Genomic DNA, 19,149 nt, shown 5'->3' on the forward strand with positions numbered 1-19,149 from the left:
CTTTAACATAACTCTGGAATGAAAACACAGCATGGTTCCCATTAGGATAAAAGCTGATGGTCTTCAATTGGATGTTCTGAACAAGGCAAATGCCCAGCTGATGGAATGTTTTAATCAAAAATAAAGATTATGTTATTATAATATTTGCATTTTGAGAAACAGCAAAACTAAAGCTTGGTTTCTTCAATGGTTAAAGTGCAACACACAATCTCTCTTGTGCAAGGTTTGACACAACAATAGGTTGAACTAACAGACTGGAAGATTTTTATTTTAAGGCGCAGAAAATGGGCCCCGTGCAGTCCTCTGGACAAATTGCAGTAAAAAAATTAAATAAATAAATGACTAAATAAATAAATAGAACATTATATCTGGGCAGCTGCTCTTTCAAAAACTTTGAACGGATTCAAATACACTGCAGTGATACTTATTGAGTGTTATTTTCTAATCTGCACAAAAGATACATTGTTTGAGTTTTATAAAACTGCACCTATAAAAGAACTAACTAAAAAACATTTTTTTTCATTGTAATGGTTCTCAGTACGGCATACACACTAAATAGGCCACACCACCAAGACATCTTTTACATGACTTTAAACCTTTTAATTAAAGTAATGTGGTAGAAGTTCATGTTTATATGATCAGAGATGCATTGTCCAAGTTGAAACAAAAAGCACAAACCACAGATGGGACAGCCACATGTCATATAGTGCGCTTGGTGGTAATTGACAATGACAACAGACCCCCACATCAATAAGGATGAAGTGTCAGGACAAGTTTATCATCATTAAAAACTTCCTACCTTTTAACGGCAGCTTCCGCTGTCCTGACAGGAGCGCATAGGGGATCAAGTTAACAGGTTGTTTAACAGCTTGTAAAATAAGGCAGCATAGAAAGAAAAGACATGTGTGTCTCACGCTGAACAAAAAGCACCTGCCGGGCCGGCAGCTACAGGCTGGGGGCAAAAGATGAGTTTACAGTGCAAAGACCCCCTATGGCAGTCTGTCTGGTGCTTCAGGGGGCAACAATGGTAAGGAATTACAGACACAAGCCCACTAAACGCCTCGTCTCTGTCTGGAGAAATCTGCCCTAGTTGTCAGTCCAGTCTGTCAGGGTTGCCTTGGGGATTTTACCTTTGTCTGCTCTCTCTGTTTTTTTTCCAGGCTCTTAAAGTGATTTTATAAGGAAGATCATTTAGAATTGGTTCTTTTAAGAGTTATTGGTAACACCTTTTTTGAAAAAATTACTACAGAGCCTGTGCTGCCTAGCATCGTATTATTTGTGATCAATGATGAGAATTCACTTCAATTCAATTCATTTATATGACCACAGTCTGTCATCACTCTCTATTAATTAACAGGTCTCACAGAGCAATGAGTACAACTATAACTAACAACTAATGATGCTGTCAAAAGTGCCGTTAAGGATTTTAACTTAGGATCATTTAAAAAAAACATAAAATGCTGTATTTTTCCGGAAGAATTTCAGTCTTCAAACATGAAAAAAGCCTTAAATGTATTTGATCAGATATCTTATACATTGTGACTTTCAATAAGCTAATCACAATGATGCTTTGAAAAATTGAGATGATTTGTAAATATTTTTTACTTTCGAAAATTGTGATAGAGATAAAAAAAATATTAAAGCAATAGTTTAAAAACGTACTTACTGTCACTCCAGACACTATGTCTAATACGTGGAATACATGAAAAAGAAGCACATAATTTCACATTGCTCGTTGCCACAGCGTTGTTTAATGGTGAGCTGCTTTTGTCTCTCCTGTTTGTCACTCAACACTTAATATCAAAGCACCTCCTGTGATTTCCATACAACATACAGCAGAACTGACAGTGTGTTTCCTCTCCACACTGCTTTTATTATTCCCGATTCACTGACACCTGTCCTCAAAGAATAAATGGAGGCTGTTTTTTTTGTCAAATCTACTGAGGCTTTGTCAGTGCCACAGGAGACAGTGTGTGGTAGTAAATAAATATTATGGCCTAACCTTCTGCATGAGCTGCTCAAGTGATTTCAGCATAAATAATATGAATATAGTGTATTTACAATATCACCATAATTAAAACATGACGTAAACTTAATGTTTATATAGGTTTCAACAGTGTGATTATCAACTTTATGTGAATAGTTGTGGTAGTTTGTCTGTGTGTAACACTTTATTACTAAATAGATTGCATCACTGTAATGTAATGCACAGTATATGTGTGTTTATTCCTATTTATTTCCTCCACCAAAGAGATTATTTTTTATTCAGTTTGTCCGTCAGCAGGATTACGGAACACTACTGGCTCTGTTTTCATGAGATTTGGTGGAAGGGTGTAGCATGGGCCAATGAAAAAGCCAATACATTTGAGAGGAACCAAATCATGGGGGGATACACAACTGGGGGGGGAGGTAGCTCAGTCCATAGGGAGTTGGGTTGGTAAACCGTAGGGTCGCTGGCTCGAGTCCCTGTATGGATTGAAGTACAGAGTGTAGACTGGTAGCTGGAGAGATGTCAGTTCACCTCCTGGGCACTGCCAAGGTGTCATTGAGCAAGTCACTGAACCCCCCACACCCCCCCCCCCCCCAACTGCTGGACGGGTGCCACTCACTCTGACATCTCTCCATCTGCTCATGTAAAGGACCTGAGCATGTGTGTGTATGTATGCCTTTGTGTAATAATAGAGTGTAAATTGAAATATCCCCACTGGGAATACATAACAAGTATAAATTAAAAACTATTAAATTATTTTTCACCTTTGCTATCATTGTGAGATAGGACATTTGTGCTGCATTCTCTTGGTGAATTTGAGAAATAAAAATTCCCACTGTGTGACGGAGGTCTGCCCTCTCAGGGTGCCCTTTTAGTTCCCAAAAAATAATAACTTCTTTATATAACTGTTTATTTAATAACTGGTTGAACTATTATACATGTCCTATTTATGAACTGAAAGGAAATTAAAATCAGAAAATGAGTCAAAATCAAATGCTTAAAGAGTTTACATTGAAATAATTTGAGTTGGTCTAGACCACACACTATAATTTATAGAGACTTAACAAATCCCCAAGAACAAATGCACTTAGTACATCTGTAGATGAATGTGTAGTTAGGTCTGTGCAATTTATCAAACTTTGACTGCGATTTGATTTCAGGGGAAGTATTGAGGGAAATTTTTACAGTTCAAGGTGTTTTTTTTGGTGATCGGGTTCCCTGTTTTTTACGTTCAATAAATGCAACATTTTCCAAAAGTGTATGAGTTATCGTGTTAAATAATCAGGATTTTGCACATGAGTAGAGCAGGCGCCCATATATAGAGGTATGCTGCATGGCCTTCCCCTTCTCTCTCCCCTTTCATGTCTTCAGCTGTCCTATTTAAATAAAGGCCAAAAATGTACAAAAAAGAATCTTAAAAAAAAAATTAATAATAAAGGTAATTTCAATATTGATCAAACTAATTGAATATGATTTATTTTTCAATTATCGAGCAGCCCTATATGCAGAAAGAATATTAAATTACTCCTTGGGATTTCACACCATAATAAACACCTACTTTACATAAGAGTAATGGGTTTTTTGCTCCACAATCACAGGCCCAACAAGCCCAGTGATCTGTGGGTTTGCCAATACAGCTTGTCTGTGTTGCAAATGTCCGTCACTGGGAACCAACAAGGTCACATTTCATCCCAGTGACATAAGGTGAGCTCTCCAAAGCAAAAAAGAGGAGACGTTATTCTGCTGAGGGCACCGTCACTCAACACTGAGGCTTATGAGAGTGCAAGTGTGTGTTGGTGTGTGTGTATCAGTGTAAGAGACAGAAAATGTGCAAGCATGTGTGTCTTTGTGTGTGTGAGGGACATAATGGGTTTAAATGTGGACTGGGGAAACCTGAACCTGCTTGATGGCTTGCAGAGGCTCCAAACAGACAAGTGAGCATCGGTGCAATGGCATAGATGAATTTATTAAAGAAATCTGCTGTGAAACACTAAGTTATTTGTAACTAAAAGTAATACTTTGTATAATTTTTATAGGAAAACATGTTGCTACTGTGTGTCGCTGATTTATAGTGACTCAACATATTCCCTGTTCATTGACAACTTTTAATTTCTTTTTACTTTTTGTGTTCAATTAATGTCAGTTACAATGATTCCAGTGTTGAAGGGTTTTCAAGGCGTTTAAAAAGTATCAAAATATCTCCTGCAGCATTGAACCTGTATATTAAGTCATATTTTGTTTGTGGGTTTTTAACACTCATGTGGTCCGTCTGTATGTTGGCTATTCTCCAAATACTAATACAAATAGGAGTATTTATATTCCTATTTTTGGGAAAATGTGAATGTCTGTAGCTCGCTGACCATTTTAGCCAGATTGTGTAGTCGATTTGGATGCAGACGTTTTTATGGAAAAAATGTTGCCAGGGATAATACATTGACAGGCTGCACAATTAACCACCTTGAAAATGTCAGCAAAACACCCTCTACTATAACAAAAGTGATTTAATTTGTTTAAGGTTGAGTTTGGAATAAAAAGCAGACGATGTGTGTAGTTTAAATGAGCAACAAAAGCCACCATGGTTGAACATACCTACAGAAATCCTCTTCATCTACGGAATAATAAAGAAGAAAAACAACGAATATAGTAAATTAAAGCTACCTCTTCCAGCTGACAGGCTTTGATGACGGAGGTGTAGCGGTACTCGTCATATGTCAGGCCAAACAGGATGTTGTCTCGAATCGTCCCAGGAATGATCCAGGAAGTCTGTGGTGAGTAGGAGATGCGACCGCTGTGTCTGACTTTACCCTCCGATGGCACCAACTCTCCCAGGATCATCATGAGCAGGGAACTCTGGAGGGAAAACCCACTGGTCACACTTTATTCTACTATATGTTTTTTCTGAGGCATTCAAATTTTGCTCTCACATAGAGATGAGACAGCATGTAGGGTTTCAGTGCCTTGCCCGAAGACACTGAGATGATTTCTCTGACCTACCTTCCCTGAGCCAGTGGATCCAGCCACCGCCAGCATCTTGCCCTTCTCCAGGTACAGGCTGATGTTTTTGAGAACAGGTGTTACGTAGAGCTTAGTGAAGAAGAGGCCGGCGTCACCGTTCAGGTGTCCGTTTGCTTTGTTCTCCTGTTTGATCTTCTCAAACAGCTCACCAATGCCCTGCAAAAGAGTTCCAAATCAGAGTCTCGACTGTTTTTAATGGAATAAAAAAAACTCAAAGACGGTATAAAGATTCTGAAACATTATTCATATTTAGCCATTTCTCCCAGTCCGTGAAGTTTTCCTATAGTTTTTTAAATGTACAAATTCAAAAGCCGGTGGCTCAGTGGTTAGCAATTCTGCCTCCCAGCATGTTAGCACTGCAGAGTTCGATCCCCGGTCTGGGCAGGGCCTATCTGTGTAGAGTTTGCATGTTCTACCCGTGTTTGTGTGTTGTGCTCCTGTTTCTTCCCACCATAACAAACATGCATGCTAGCTAACTAGGACAACAGTTGAAAATTAGTCAACTGGCTAACACTGGCTCATTTACAGAAATGTTGATTAATGTGCATTGTCCTAATCAAATAAATCAATCTTAAAATGTGCAGGTAGATTGAAACATAGAATAAAGCTCTCAGATTTTCATACATCATATTTTATTCTACTATATTAGGATGTAGTGCCTAATGCTTTGGGGCATTGCAGCCTACTTTTACAACTCTGTACCATACTATGCTTAAGTACACATCGTTCTGTGTGTCTACATGTGTGTGGCATGTACTCCATTTGTATTTTTCCTTTAGTTAACATAGCTGTCTGTACAGGGCTGAGTGAGTGTGTCGTAAGGCTGTGCTTCGTGACACAGGGCCAAACTGCCGTGAGAAACAAGGGATTCTCCAAAGACATGCGAAGAGCTCCCAAAGTCTCACAGTGGCCTTGTTTCACCTCATCTGTCACCGCATCTGTAGAGATTAATGGGTGACACATCAATGTTAGAAAAAGGGAACTTGGCTTGACTGGTCGGTTTAATGATTGACCCCTGTGACATTTTATGGGTCACCGTTCCTCTAATGCCGGGATTTGCTGCGGTTTGTATAGGTCTCTCTGTGCAATTCAAATTCTAATGCGCTGACGCACATTCTATCAGCAGTAAAGAAAGCCTACACCCCTCCCATTCATTGCAGAATGGCACATTCCAGGAAGAGAAGAAGGCAAGAGGAGAATCTGGGAATTAGGTGATGAACACAACTCCGAATCTCAAAGGGAGACTCAGAGTGTTCCCAGCAAAGGCAAAGTTTGCTGACGACACTGGGATAATTAATTATGCAAAGTAACGGAAAAAAACAGAGTTGGATGTTCGTTTTCTCACGGCATTGGGTGGTCAATAAATCACACCTGTTAGACGAAGTTTACCGCCTCTGCCTATGGATAAGATTATAGTACCCACTCCCAGTGATGGTGAGAAAATAGCTATTATACCTGTAATGCAAGATGGATCTGGGTTGCAGCAGTTTTACTTTCTCTCTTATAGTAAATGTACTATTTCGGGAATTCATCAATTCTGACACCCAGTTGTCTTAGTTTTTGCATAACCCCAGCTGGGATCAGTTCCTATGCCACTGCACACGAAGTGATCTTCACCACACTGCATGATGTGGACATGTAGGGTATCCCCAGAATTCTCCATGTTAAATTTGATACTTTTAAGACCTTTTTAATACCACATAGTATGACATTTCATGTAATTATAAAGGAAAATCTGTATGGATTTAAACATGAAAAAGGAAATATTTAGCAAGTAACGTTACAGAGGCGAGTTTGCGCTAGCCATAGTCAGACGGACTCGCACCTCGACCTCTGCACCTCTGCCATTAGCCTCGTCCACCAACTTGTACGCATCTCCGGCCAGATCTCCACACATTTGCCTATTCTGAGCCGACGAGCTAACGTTAGCTGGTCAGTAGCACGGTGCAGGACATTTTATTTTCTTTCCTAACAACTGAATGATTTGAGCCAGTGCCAGGGATTTAAAGTAAAACACTGACGTAAACAGTACCTGTACTGTCATTTAACATCTAATTCACACCAAACGGAGTAAGTTAAAACATTGCAAGCACAATATTTATTTATGACTTTACAGTCATAAATGCAATCCTACAGAAGGACAACACAAAATGTAAGAACTTTGTAAATTTACTTTAATACTTTGTAAATAAAATTCAATACTATTATTGTTAAGCAATGGGACTAAAAATCAGTAAGACTTAATTCTGTTTTCAAGAAATGCAAGCAGTCTATATTTTCTTCTTGAGAAGAATGGGATCTTTGTTTTAAGTGCCCTGCATGTTACAGTATATCATCCAGAAAGGTCTGAACGTTGTCCAGAAATACAGTTTAATCTTTTGGATTTTGTTTGGCTACATGTTGAAAAAATACACTGAACATTTATCCCAAGTACCACATTCAGTTGACACATAGAGTTGAACAAACCTCGTCCCAGGATGCAGACACGTTGACCAGCTCCAGCTCAGTGGTGGTCAGGTTGTATTCCAGCACTCTGTATTCTTCCTTCATCAAGAATTCCTGGAGAAAACAAAACAGGAACATCAGTCTCACTTACACATTTTTGGATTAAATTTGTTGAATGACATAGCCCCATTTCCCTGAACCCACCTCGATCTTCTTGACCAGTGCCAGCGTGTCGTACCACATCTGGATGGACCCTGGCAGCTGGCGGGTCAGCGTCATTCTCAGCACCATGCAGTAGGAAGCCGTGGTGAAGATACGGCGCAGGATGATGCCTTTACTGAGTGCGTGCGGCACGATGGCAGACACGATGACCAAGATGGCGGAGAAGAAGTACGAGGCGCTGTAGAAGTAACGCAGAGAACCAATCTTCCTCGTTAGCGTCATCTCGTCCCTGACGAGGGAGGGGAAGTGAGACAGAATAAGATTATTTATTTTACAATACATCTATACATATTTGTACTACAATAAAGCTTCTTTGCTGATTTGTTGACTGAATGAAAGGATAAAGTTTCCTCATTTTACATTTGATTTTTGCTTACATTTGTATAAAAAAAAAAAACATTGCTATTCATATCATGTTAACAACATGTCAGTTTATCATGATGCTATTGTAGTATAAATGTGAAGTCTTGGTGGCTCCCTGTTAGCTCTGATAGTTATCAACAAAAATTCTACACGATGACATCAAAACTCCTTTCTGTACGTTTATTGTTCTTGAATTGCACTGATCCTGATTCACCAATGACCCCAGTGTGGTTCTTCACGTTCACCACATGTTTTAACATCTCTCTCTCAATTGTCGCACCAGCTTGATTCCATTTCTACGGCACAGTGGAAGCCTTCTTAGTGTGATGTCGGCTGACTCTCTTTCTCTTGTTTCATTTTCCTTGTTAAGTCCCATTTATTACTATACATCTATAGCATCATCGATATAAATAATAGCATATGAAAAGATACTGGAGAGAGCAACGACTTCAAATATTAGGGGCTGTATACTTCATGCAGAACATGTTTGACCAGAGCAGTGCTGCTCCAAGTCTCCACACTGTAATTATCAACAATAAAGGTTTATTTCATTCAATACTATTGTTAAAGTGGCCTTAAATCGTCCAATACACTTTAGCTACTGGCCTTAGGAAGTTTTAACAGCTTTTTGTTATTTAAAGACTTTAAATGACGAGCTGATACATTGTTAAACAATGGTCAGGTGTTAAAAGTAAAGACAATTGTAGTTGTTACTTTTGGGTAAAGTGGTTGTGTGTTTGGTGTCTTACTGTCTGATGTTCTTGATGATGGTCTCCATCACCTCCTCCCAACCGTACGCCTTCACAGAGTGGATGTTCTCCACAATCTCTGAGGTGAGAGCCAGGCGGCGGCTGATCATCACTCCTCGCTCCACCCTGTTCACAGGACACAGTTCTACGTTACCAACTTACGGCAGCCTCACACGCACAAAACACAAACACAGCAATTCACAAGGTCACAGTAGGCCCACATGTACGAGCATGAATGAATGCATGCAGCGCTGGGTAGAAGTATTCCATTCTCCAATTAAAATCTATCCTTGTTTGAGTGACATTGTGAATCGAAATTGAATTGGGAAATAATTGGCGATACCCAGCCTAATGCATACAAGCATCAACATGCATATCACAACATGCAGCAACAAACATGCTTACATGCACAATAAAACATGAATATGTGCTGTATGTGAATATGAAAGTAACAGCATAAATGTGTATACTGTATGTGGAAAAACTTCTTAGACAAGAAGTTACAAAGTTATCAGGAGAAAAATAATAAATGTACAAAATGTTTGACATTTTCAGCGAGAAGATATACATGCACATAAATATAGTCCAAGACATAAGGGCATAGAACAATTACAAGTTTATGTATAGATGTAATATTTTGATACTTATGCTCCATAATATTAATGGAGTGTGATAGTGTTTCCCCACCGGTGCGGCCCCATCTTCTGGGAGAGCCAGGCCTGGATGATGCCCAGCAGAGTCAGTGCTGCCAGTGCGCAAAAGCCATTCACCTCGATCAGCTCCCAGATCAGACCCACACACAGTATACACTGCAGGGGGGTGATCCATACAAAGTGGGCCAGACCCAAGCTCTGAAACAAACACACACAAAGGTCCACAAAGATCACCTCAATGAACATCTTGTAATCAGAATATTACTTTTAATTACAGGTACAATACTGTGACACTTTGGTGCAAAGAAATTACGTTCTTTTGCTCCCGACCACAGCGAGGTCAAAGGTCATGTTCATGGAAAACTCAGCTGAGAACCTTTGGGTACACACACTTTATGAAAGGTGGTTTTGGAAAGGTAACAGGACAGCCGCTGTAGCCAGCTTGGATCAAAACAAACAGAGTTGGAAACATTGTCATGTGCAACAAAAGGTTGACCCTTTCTAAGCTGCCAGCAAAAAGAAACTGTGTATTATGACATTTTTGAGAAAACATGTTTGAAACATAGAGAGCAACAGATACAGTAGAATCCTTGGATTACGCTAAACTGGGCTACTTTATGAAGAGACTATTCATATAATAGCCTAGCATACTTGACTAAGATCCAAATGGGATTGAAACATTGTAATTTGAATAAATGTAGGCACTCTCTTCTCATAGATATTGTTGCCTATAGCCCTGTGTTGGGCGTATAATTATGCTACTTTTATAGTTTCTATGACAAAATTGTGTTATTTTTTGTCACTGTTTAAACAGGTCACCCTCCGTGTAATTACTATTAAGGATAAAATCTGATAGGCGATCCTACAACCTACTTTATGTTTTTCTTTGAGTATTACTTTACTGATTTGACTCTACTAGAAGAGAAAAGCCATGTCGGACGGTGAGCTGTGTGGCCTCCGTGTTTCCAGCAGGAGGTTGTGAGATGTGGGTTCCTTTCAGAGAGACTTATCTGAATCCTGGAGTGCCGATGCCATTCAACTGGGTTACTCTTTTTCTTTGTGCCAATCTGATGGCCTTATCTGCTTTATAATGAATCTTCCACTATTTTAAGGAGCTGATGGGATAACATTTCACGGGAATTGTACCTTGTACAATTTCATGTGACACATAAAATTAACTGATTGATTAAGATATGCCTCAATTGACCTCAGTGAGGTCAGAGTGCCGGGTTTTCCACAGGGCATTTTGGCAGGGTTACGTACTTGTATAAATGTTTGGCAAATGTTTTGTGCTTGATCAAATTCCCGTCTCCTTCACTTTGCGAATGGAAGATTTTCAGTGCAGTAGAATGAATGAATAAGTGACTACAATGACTGAACGCAAGAGATAAAGAAAAATATGCAAGCTGAAAAGTAGAAGGCAAGAAAGACAGAAATAAAAGAAGAAATGTGTCAAACACGCAAGTAAACGTTCTGTTTTGAGGAATCCAGTTTCATCCAGTCAGCACTGTGCTGATAGACCTCGGCTCTCAGGTCTCACCTCAATAAGCTCCCTTTCATCCACTAACATACAAGGGAATCAACCCGAACACACACATACACACTAGCTAACCCCCACCAGTCATAAGGAGAGAGTGCTGCATTGGCAAAGTCACATCTAATCCAGGTGATAATTGTCTTTAAGCAGGTTGCAGAGTGTTTCCACATTCAACACCTCAGTGAGACCCAAGGCATCTCTGAGTTCAGTCTATACACACAAACAGAGGCACATACACATATATTTACCCTCCAGCTATGTTTTTGCATAATTAGAGTTAAACATCATTTATTCATCAGATAATCTGCGTTTTTTGAACCACAGTTACAGAATACTTTGCTGGGTTTGTATTGTGTGTGTGTGTGTATTGTTCCAGATCTATTGTCATCTAATTGTCCCTCAGCATGAACACATAGCTCTGTTTTGGGTAATAAAAGGGATTCACTGAAGTCAGTGAGGGTGTGAGCTTCCACTCTTCTTTTCCCTTATCCTTCCTGTGGACATAAAAACTTTACTGCTAGCTACTCATGAGTGCAAAACTACTGTACTGATTTTTTCACCCAAAAACAATGGGATGCAATTCACGTTCAAAAGTTAAATTCAACAGGTCTGAACTTAACATGTACAGTGCGGCCCTTTGATTCATGTCAGTCCCCCCTCTCTCTTCCCTTTCATGTCTAAGCTGTCCTGTCAAATCAAGGCCTAAAATGCCCCCAAAAAATATCTTAAAACCAAATTATTTGCAAATTGCTTCGCAAGGCAGCAAAACAAAACAGACAAGTCATGAAATCATCGGGTTTTTAAACTAATTTAGTGTATAAAAGTTAATCAAAAAACACTGTATTGAAGAAAATAAAAGACAAAGTTCAAAGGAAATTAAAACTCAGTAAGATCAGTTAAGGCTCGTCAATAAAATATCTTTTCAGGAGGAACCTAAGGGTTTGCTGACTCAAGGGCTCAAGGCCATCAGATTGTTCTTGAGCTTCAGGCCCTGACTGAACACGGTCGGTCCACCTTTAGTTTTCAGCCAGGGAGTAAAATTTAAAAAATAAATAAAAAATGTGCTAAAATATATGTATATATAAACTAACAAAATGCTTAGGGAAGTCTTACCTCATCTAACTTGTTGAGGTGGGCGGACATCAGACTGACTAGTTGACCAGTGCTGATCTTATCCAAGACTCGGCTAGACAGCTTCAGGGTCTGAAAAGGTCAAAGGTCAGAAGCACAAAAGGTTGAAAGTGAATTGGTTGAGAGGAAGCCGGTGACACGTGGCCGTGCTTTGGCACCAGGCTGCCCCGCCCCTCACAGCTGCCTGTGGATTGCCACTACTAGACTTCCGCATGTGAGACTTCTGGGAATGTTAAACCATGCATGCCGAACAAGGTACAAGGATTCAGCTGATGAGTCTGTCTAATCTTGAAAACAATAGCAAGAAAACAGTGGGACACACACAATGGTCTTACTCTTCAGCTTTGTGGTAATGTTTTTTTCCAAAAACTGGTTGTTGCAGCAGTGGGTTTATGTAGACAGTGTTTGACTCATGTGTAATCAGAGAAAAGGCCCACAGAGTCACTGGCTAAAAGTTTTAGCAGATTTTACACTCAAACTCCACACCATTTCAGAGGTAAGTATTGTACTTTCATTACGTTGCAAATGAGTGCAATGAGTTCAATGAGATTACTAAATATCACTCCAAAATGTCAACCTATTTTTGGATGTTGACACTACATTTCAGACATAGATCTTGTAAAAGAACTGAGGTTGGAAAATTGTCTTAATCTGTTTAAGTTGTTGTAGTTTTAGGTTTTTACACAAAAAAGAGTCTCAGTTCCATAAATACATTGTCCTCTCGTTACCTTCTTATATATGAGACTGAAAAGGGCAATGCGGATCTGCATGCCCAGATGATGCAAGCCAAAGATGGCAGGTTGCAGCAGGAGGAAGCGGGCGGTGAAGAGTAGGCAGAGGCCCAGGGCCAGGAAGTATCCCTGCTCCCGTTCTGGAGCGTGGATTGGGTCGAAGGAGGCGATGATGCGACCCAGAAGCTGAGGCTGCACCGTCTTGGAGGCCTCCTACACCAAGAGATAAGACAATAAGAGAAGGGGTGGTTATTGGTTTAATCTGCTTTTACACCAATGACTCTTTATGGTAGCAATACATGTCAATTCCTAATTACAATTTTTAGTACAACATCTGAACTTTTAGGTGTCAAAACTAGCTTCAAAACAGAAATCCATAGTGCATACTCCTGCCAAGATGTATGATCCTATTTTTGTTCGATCATTTAGAAAAGTTACTTTACTGCGTGATTCTGCTATGCATTAAAATATACCTTGTGATATACTGTAAGTAAGTAAATAAAGTTTATTTCAACAACAAATAAAAACCACTTAAGCTGACCATAGTGCTGTACAAAAAACACTAAGGTGCTGGATAAATAACATTAAAATGTAAGAATTAAAACACAAAAAGAACATCCCTAAAATGACAACAGGAAGCAATTTACAAATACAGAATTATAGACATGATACCAGATTGAGAGATAAGTGTATTAAAAAGGCCAGTGATTTAAAATAGGTCTTTAGACTAGATTTAAAAAACTAAAAAAAACAGATTTTGCATTTCCATACAATTCAGTGTAGTAGTACATATCGATTAAAAACACTTATAAAAACATGTCTAAGCAAGATCATCATGTCAATGTCACAATTTTACATTTTGCCGTTACATAAATAAGATTCTGCTTAATATTTGAAAACGTGAAGAAAAAAAAACTCCTTTGGCTTCTTCTGAGAAAACTTGCCCAAAGCTTTACTGTTTTTTCGACACAGCCTCTTCAACATCTAACAGGCATTCTTGTTGTCATGACAACCACCTAACCAACTGTACTAAGTGACGCTGCTCGGCTGCTGTCACCACCACCACCACCACCACCACCACCTTCCCGTAGCTCCGGGGCAGTGAGGATGGTTTGCGACACTATGGTGCGACATGCTTGTTATTTGTATGCGTCATGGCACTGCGGTGAGGGCTCTATAGGCCCTCACCATTCCAATACTGTTAACAGTGTTAACACACACAACAAAACATATACCCACACACACACACACACACACACACACGTGTGGAGCTGGCAGTAAAACAGCAGTGTGTAAACAAGGATTGGGACTACAGTAACTGTGGGAATTCTTTATGTAGTCATGACCCAATATTGTATTTATACAAAACTGTGTTGTTTCTTAAATACATAAAAGGCAACGTTTTGCACAAAACATTGGTGCCTTTAAACATTATCTACATTAAAGATCCAGCACCCAGTCTTAAAAGTGTCAGGGTGAGATGAGCCTGTTATGTCTTTTTTTTGTTTGTTTTCTAGACGTAAAGAATAGTTAAAGCATTTTTTTTTTATCGTAAAGACATTAAAGTTATTCTGTGATTACAATGTAATATTATAATGTAATATCAAATTGTATTGTTAGCAGGTTGGATAAGTATCTCAAGCAGCATTTATACAGTGCGATATAGAACTTTCTAATCAAAAATAAGAGGAAACATTTTCTGGTTACATTTACAAACTGGATGAGTTACTGTTCCTTGTTTTATGTTACTGTACATTGAATGATTTGTTTTTTTAATTGTTGCCTTCTAAGCAATATGAAGAAACCAATTCATGCTCTAGGATGAAATGATGATTCTGTAAAGTAACACCGAGCCTTGGCCAGGATTTAGATTTCCTGACTCTAGCAGCTCCCAAAGACAATTGTAAGTTGTAAACCAAAAATCAGAGCTTTAAAACATCTCCATCCATGCTTTCCTACAGTCTATGGCTCAAACTAAAGCTTGTTCTATCTACCTTACAACAAACAACAATCAAACCTAATATCACATTGAACAGAGCATAAGAATCATGAGTTTACATCTGCAACTCAATGGTATGATCCATTTTGGCAGAGTTAACTACTTCCTAAGTTGATTTATGTTAGCTCTGCATCCTCCAGAGACAACCGGACGACATGACTCACCCCGAGGTAGAGGAGGACACCAAAGAAGGTGAAAGGGCCGATGAAGCATCGGGCCAGTGCTCTCATCAGCCTGGGCTTGTTCTTGGCTGACACCACCTCTCTGTCCCATTCTCTGCAGGGAGGACAAAGTTACAACACAGTTAACCCGCACCGCAGCACAGGCAGGGTGGGAGAATAACACATTTACCAGACAAATGCCAGCAAAGTTGGGCTGCGGCTGTTCTCTTTGTCCACTACTACTTTGGCAACAAACCTGCTGTCATTGGCTGGTGATTTAGCCACAGAACGAGAAGCAAGCAGTGTATTTATTAATCGATTTTCACGTTGTTAGAAATCCTTTGGCTATCAATGGGAGAGTAATGTAGAAAGAAATGCAAAAAGAATATGAGTACAATTTCTTAATTTGTTCTTCTAATTTGAGGATCTATTAGTAAAAGTAGTTGTTTGATGGACATGTACTTTCCCCAATGCTTTTCTGTTTTCACACTTTGTTAGATAAGGAAGACGGTACTTTCTCTGATGTGCATTTCTACTGATTTTTCTAAAAGTATTTTTTAGATATGGCCTCATGGAGCTTTACATTTTTGCCCTTGTTCATACACAGATGTAATAACTTCCCACAAACTGCCCTTGGAAGCAGAAACAGCTCCGGTAAGTAGCAGCATTGTTCTCTGAGAGTCATTTATAACCGGGGTGATTTGGCTGACCAGTTCAACAGTGAGTGATGGGAGAAAAAGTGGGGAGGAGAATGAATGAGTGAAAAAGGAGAAGGACACCAACAAGGAAGAGAGTGATAAACAAAGTAAGAGAACAAAGTGTGAAGTGTTGTCCTATTGTAGTTATTGATACCCTGAAGATAAATATCAACTGACTTTACCAAGCTCCAAAAGCTAATGCTAAAGATGCTGCTAGCTTTGTACAGTCTATTTACCTACATTAGCAGATAGCTGAGGTAGGGATGGACTGATTTTCTAGATGAGTATCAGCACTGATACTCACCCTATCAAGTAGATGGGGTACGGATGATGAATCCACATTATATATAGTTTCTTCATCAATAGATGCCATTACAATTCAGTGTTTATATTTTCTATTTGCACTGCCTGGTATCGGTATAAACAGCAAGGGAAATTGTTGTCACTCTAACAATTTCAGACTCCTTAACATGTACCTTCCTTAAAGACATTCAGCCACATTTGAATGGAAGTTTTTCCTCGCCACTGTGGCACTGTTGCTTGCTCCTGAGGAAACTACTAGAACTGTTGGGTCCTTGTAAATTCTGGAGTGTTGTCTAGACCTCCTTTATCTGAAAAGTGTCTTGAGATAACTCTTGCTATGAATTGATACTATAAATAAAATTGAATTGAAATTGAATTGAATTTTACTGATTTCCATGCTCAACATTTCACTCAAATTTCATGTCCATCGTTACCTCATCCACGCACATACTTAGATTCTTAGAGGAGATCAAAACTACTGTGACTCTTAATTCTTGTTGTTCATGTAAATAAATGTCTGTTTAGTCAATGTCTATCAACGAGTGAGGTAACACAATGTTGATTGAGTGTATGGTCCACTGCTGAAAGCCCTTCTATTTGCAGTATTACAAACTGGGTGTCTGTGGCGCCATTCCCGGCAAAAAAAAACAACAAATTTAGTGACGCATTTCCACCATCCAGCCGTGGTTGGCCTGCCGGAGAGTAAGCGGTTACTACCAAAGACACAACCGAAATTAGTGCTTATCGCCCTAAAAAGAAACAAAACAGAGATCTTCGAGATTGTAACTCTGTTTTTTTTAATACATACATTTTATATTTGGTATTAATATTTTTTAAATTGCTGTTTTTTTCGCACACAAACAAACTACATTTGCTAAATAATTTCTACACACGCTCTCCGACCATGGCAACCTAGCATTTATCTACACCTGTAGGTTGTTCATTTTATGAACTTAAATATTTATTTTACAGTTTTACATTTTACAGAGCCTTTTATTTCACCTATTTCTTTCCTTATATTTCTTTCTAGCTCTTGATGCACACAATACCATGACAGAAAAGCTTGTTGAAGTGTCCTGAACTCAGTGAGGAAGGGGCTGATGGTACACAGCATGCTTTAATGGAAGGTAAAGTTCACATTCCCAGAAGCCTTCACTGTTTGTCTGATCGGAATAATGAAAGCAAAATCACCCACCACTGCTCATTCATCACTTGGTGGGCACCGGGCCCTATCTAAAAGGTTGACTTTTTAACAGCGATGTACATTAACCGGCTTGTTGGCACCATTCAGCATGACGTGGGGCCCTGGGTAACCAAGAGGCCAGGCCAATGTGGGACACTGCTGTGGTTGTTAGGAAAAAGAAAAGAAAGAAAGACACAACACAAGTATTGAATCTCCCTTTTTAAGAAAACAAAACATTGTCAAAGATGTGCCATTTGCTCAGTACTGTACGAACAGTAAAAGAGACGATGGAGAGGAGAAAGAAGAGAAAAGGATAAATGGAGAAGAGAAAGATAATAGATAATGATGAATTTTAAATGTGCTGTTGCTGTATTGCATCTTGGTCTATTTTCGACCACTATTTGCAATAACTGAACTTTGGTGCAAAATGGCGGCTCTCCAAAGACGCCTTTGATTTTTGATTCTGAGGGACTGACAGCAAAATTGGATGTTTTGACGTTTTAAGATTGATGCCTTGTGTGCTGGTGGCAAACTTTACTGAAGATGGAGAAGCTATTAAGATATCACATTGATTGTGTTTAGCCAGCACTCGATGTGAACACCAAACAATAGCATGGACCCGTGGGGGTGGCAGTAGCTTGGTCTTTGAGGGTCGACGGCTCAAGTTCCCACACGGCCCAAGTACAGAGTGTGTACTGGTATCTGGAGAGGTGCCAATGAGCAAGACATCAAACCCCCAACTGCTTGGCATCCTGTGAGGCAGCCGCCCTCGCTCCGACATCTCTCAATATGTTTGTATGTATGAATATATGTATGTACATATAGGTCCTCCTCGTGCCTGTGTGTATTTTGGCCAGTATGTGTGTATATAAAACGTTTTGCGGGATTATGAAGTATACCTTGTGATCCTAACTGGTTATTTAACTTGTTGATATGGGCAAGGATACATGTTTTCCCCTGTATCTTGTTCCCCTAAATGACACAAGCTCAGTTTTTTTAATCAAACTGTAGTTAGATATCAATTAGGTAATAGCTTTTCACCCTCCACAGTAAAAAGACAAGGCTTCTTAATTGGGTGGCTGTGGCGGTTGCCTGCCAATCGGAAGGTTGGTGGTTCGATCCCTGGCCCTGCAGTTCCATGTCAAAGTGTCCCTGGGCAAGACACTGAACCCCGAGTTGCCCCCAAAGCGGCGTCATTGGTGTGTACTGTAAATGTAAATGTGTGTGAGTGTTTATCTGATCCCTGGACCTTGTACGGCAACCTCAACCACAATGTATGAATGCGTGTGACTGATAAATGGTTCCTGTACTATGTAGAAACGCTTTGAGTAGTTGTTAAGACTAGAAAAGCGCTATATAAGAACAGTCTATTTACATTTACTTGGGACCACAGCTGATACCCAACATCTTAGAACAAAAATGTCATAATTGATGAATCGGTTGACAGTATGGGAAAACATTATTTCTGATCTTTTCTACTATAATCCAAATATCTTAAAACATTATATGTAATGAGCCTGGACTACAGTGTGACAATTCTCAGTCAGTGTGCTGGGGTGTAAATGGACTGTATTTACACAGCACCTTTCTCCCTTACCAGACAAAGTGCTCTACAATTTGACTCTCATTCACCCACACACACATTCATACACCAATGGTCTGCCATTGGGAGCAGCTTGGGGTACAGTGTCTTGCTCAAAGATACTAACGTGTGGAGCCCGGGATGGAACCACCAACCTTTGTGATTAAATGACAACCCACTCTACTTCCTGAGCCACAGCCGTCCAACGAATGAGTGTGGTAAACAAACGTAAACTGCACACACCGTTCAAGTCTCTCAGAGAGGTTGTCTGCCTGATCATAGGAAGGAGCCTTATAAACGTCTGTCAGCTCTAACTTCTTTCTGAAGCCCTTCCTCAGCAGCGGTGTTGTCCAACTGCACACAAAAAAACAACAAATAGATTAGACT

General features: G+C 39.6%; 1 protein-coding gene across 1 annotated transcript in view; it reads right to left on the reverse strand.

Moving 5' to 3' along the window:
• The window catches only part of cftr (CF transmembrane conductance regulator), a 37,288-nt gene that overhangs the window by 16,488 nt on the left and 1,651 nt on the right, over positions 1 to 19,149 (reverse strand). The window contains exons 2-11 of the mRNA XM_034879510.1: positions 19,006 to 19,116; positions 15,000 to 15,111; positions 12,834 to 13,049; positions 12,088 to 12,177; positions 9,472 to 9,635; positions 8,785 to 8,910; positions 7,655 to 7,901; positions 7,472 to 7,564; positions 4,985 to 5,161; positions 4,649 to 4,840 (exon numbers count right to left, since the gene is read on the reverse strand). Of these exons, the coding sequence (XP_034735401.1) occupies positions 4,649 to 4,840; positions 4,985 to 5,161; positions 7,472 to 7,564; positions 7,655 to 7,901; positions 8,785 to 8,910; positions 9,472 to 9,635; positions 12,088 to 12,177; positions 12,834 to 13,049; positions 15,000 to 15,111; positions 19,006 to 19,116 (1,528 nt within the window). The remainder of the gene's footprint in view (positions 1 to 4,648; positions 4,841 to 4,984; positions 5,162 to 7,471; positions 7,565 to 7,654; positions 7,902 to 8,784; positions 8,911 to 9,471; positions 9,636 to 12,087; positions 12,178 to 12,833; positions 13,050 to 14,999; positions 15,112 to 19,005; positions 19,117 to 19,149) is intronic.

Source organism: Etheostoma cragini, chromosome 8 (genome assembly GCF_013103735.1).
Source record: "Etheostoma cragini isolate CJK2018 chromosome 8, CSU_Ecrag_1.0, whole genome shotgun sequence".
Taxonomy (NCBI): Eukaryota; Metazoa; Chordata; class Actinopteri; order Perciformes; family Percidae; genus Etheostoma; species Etheostoma cragini.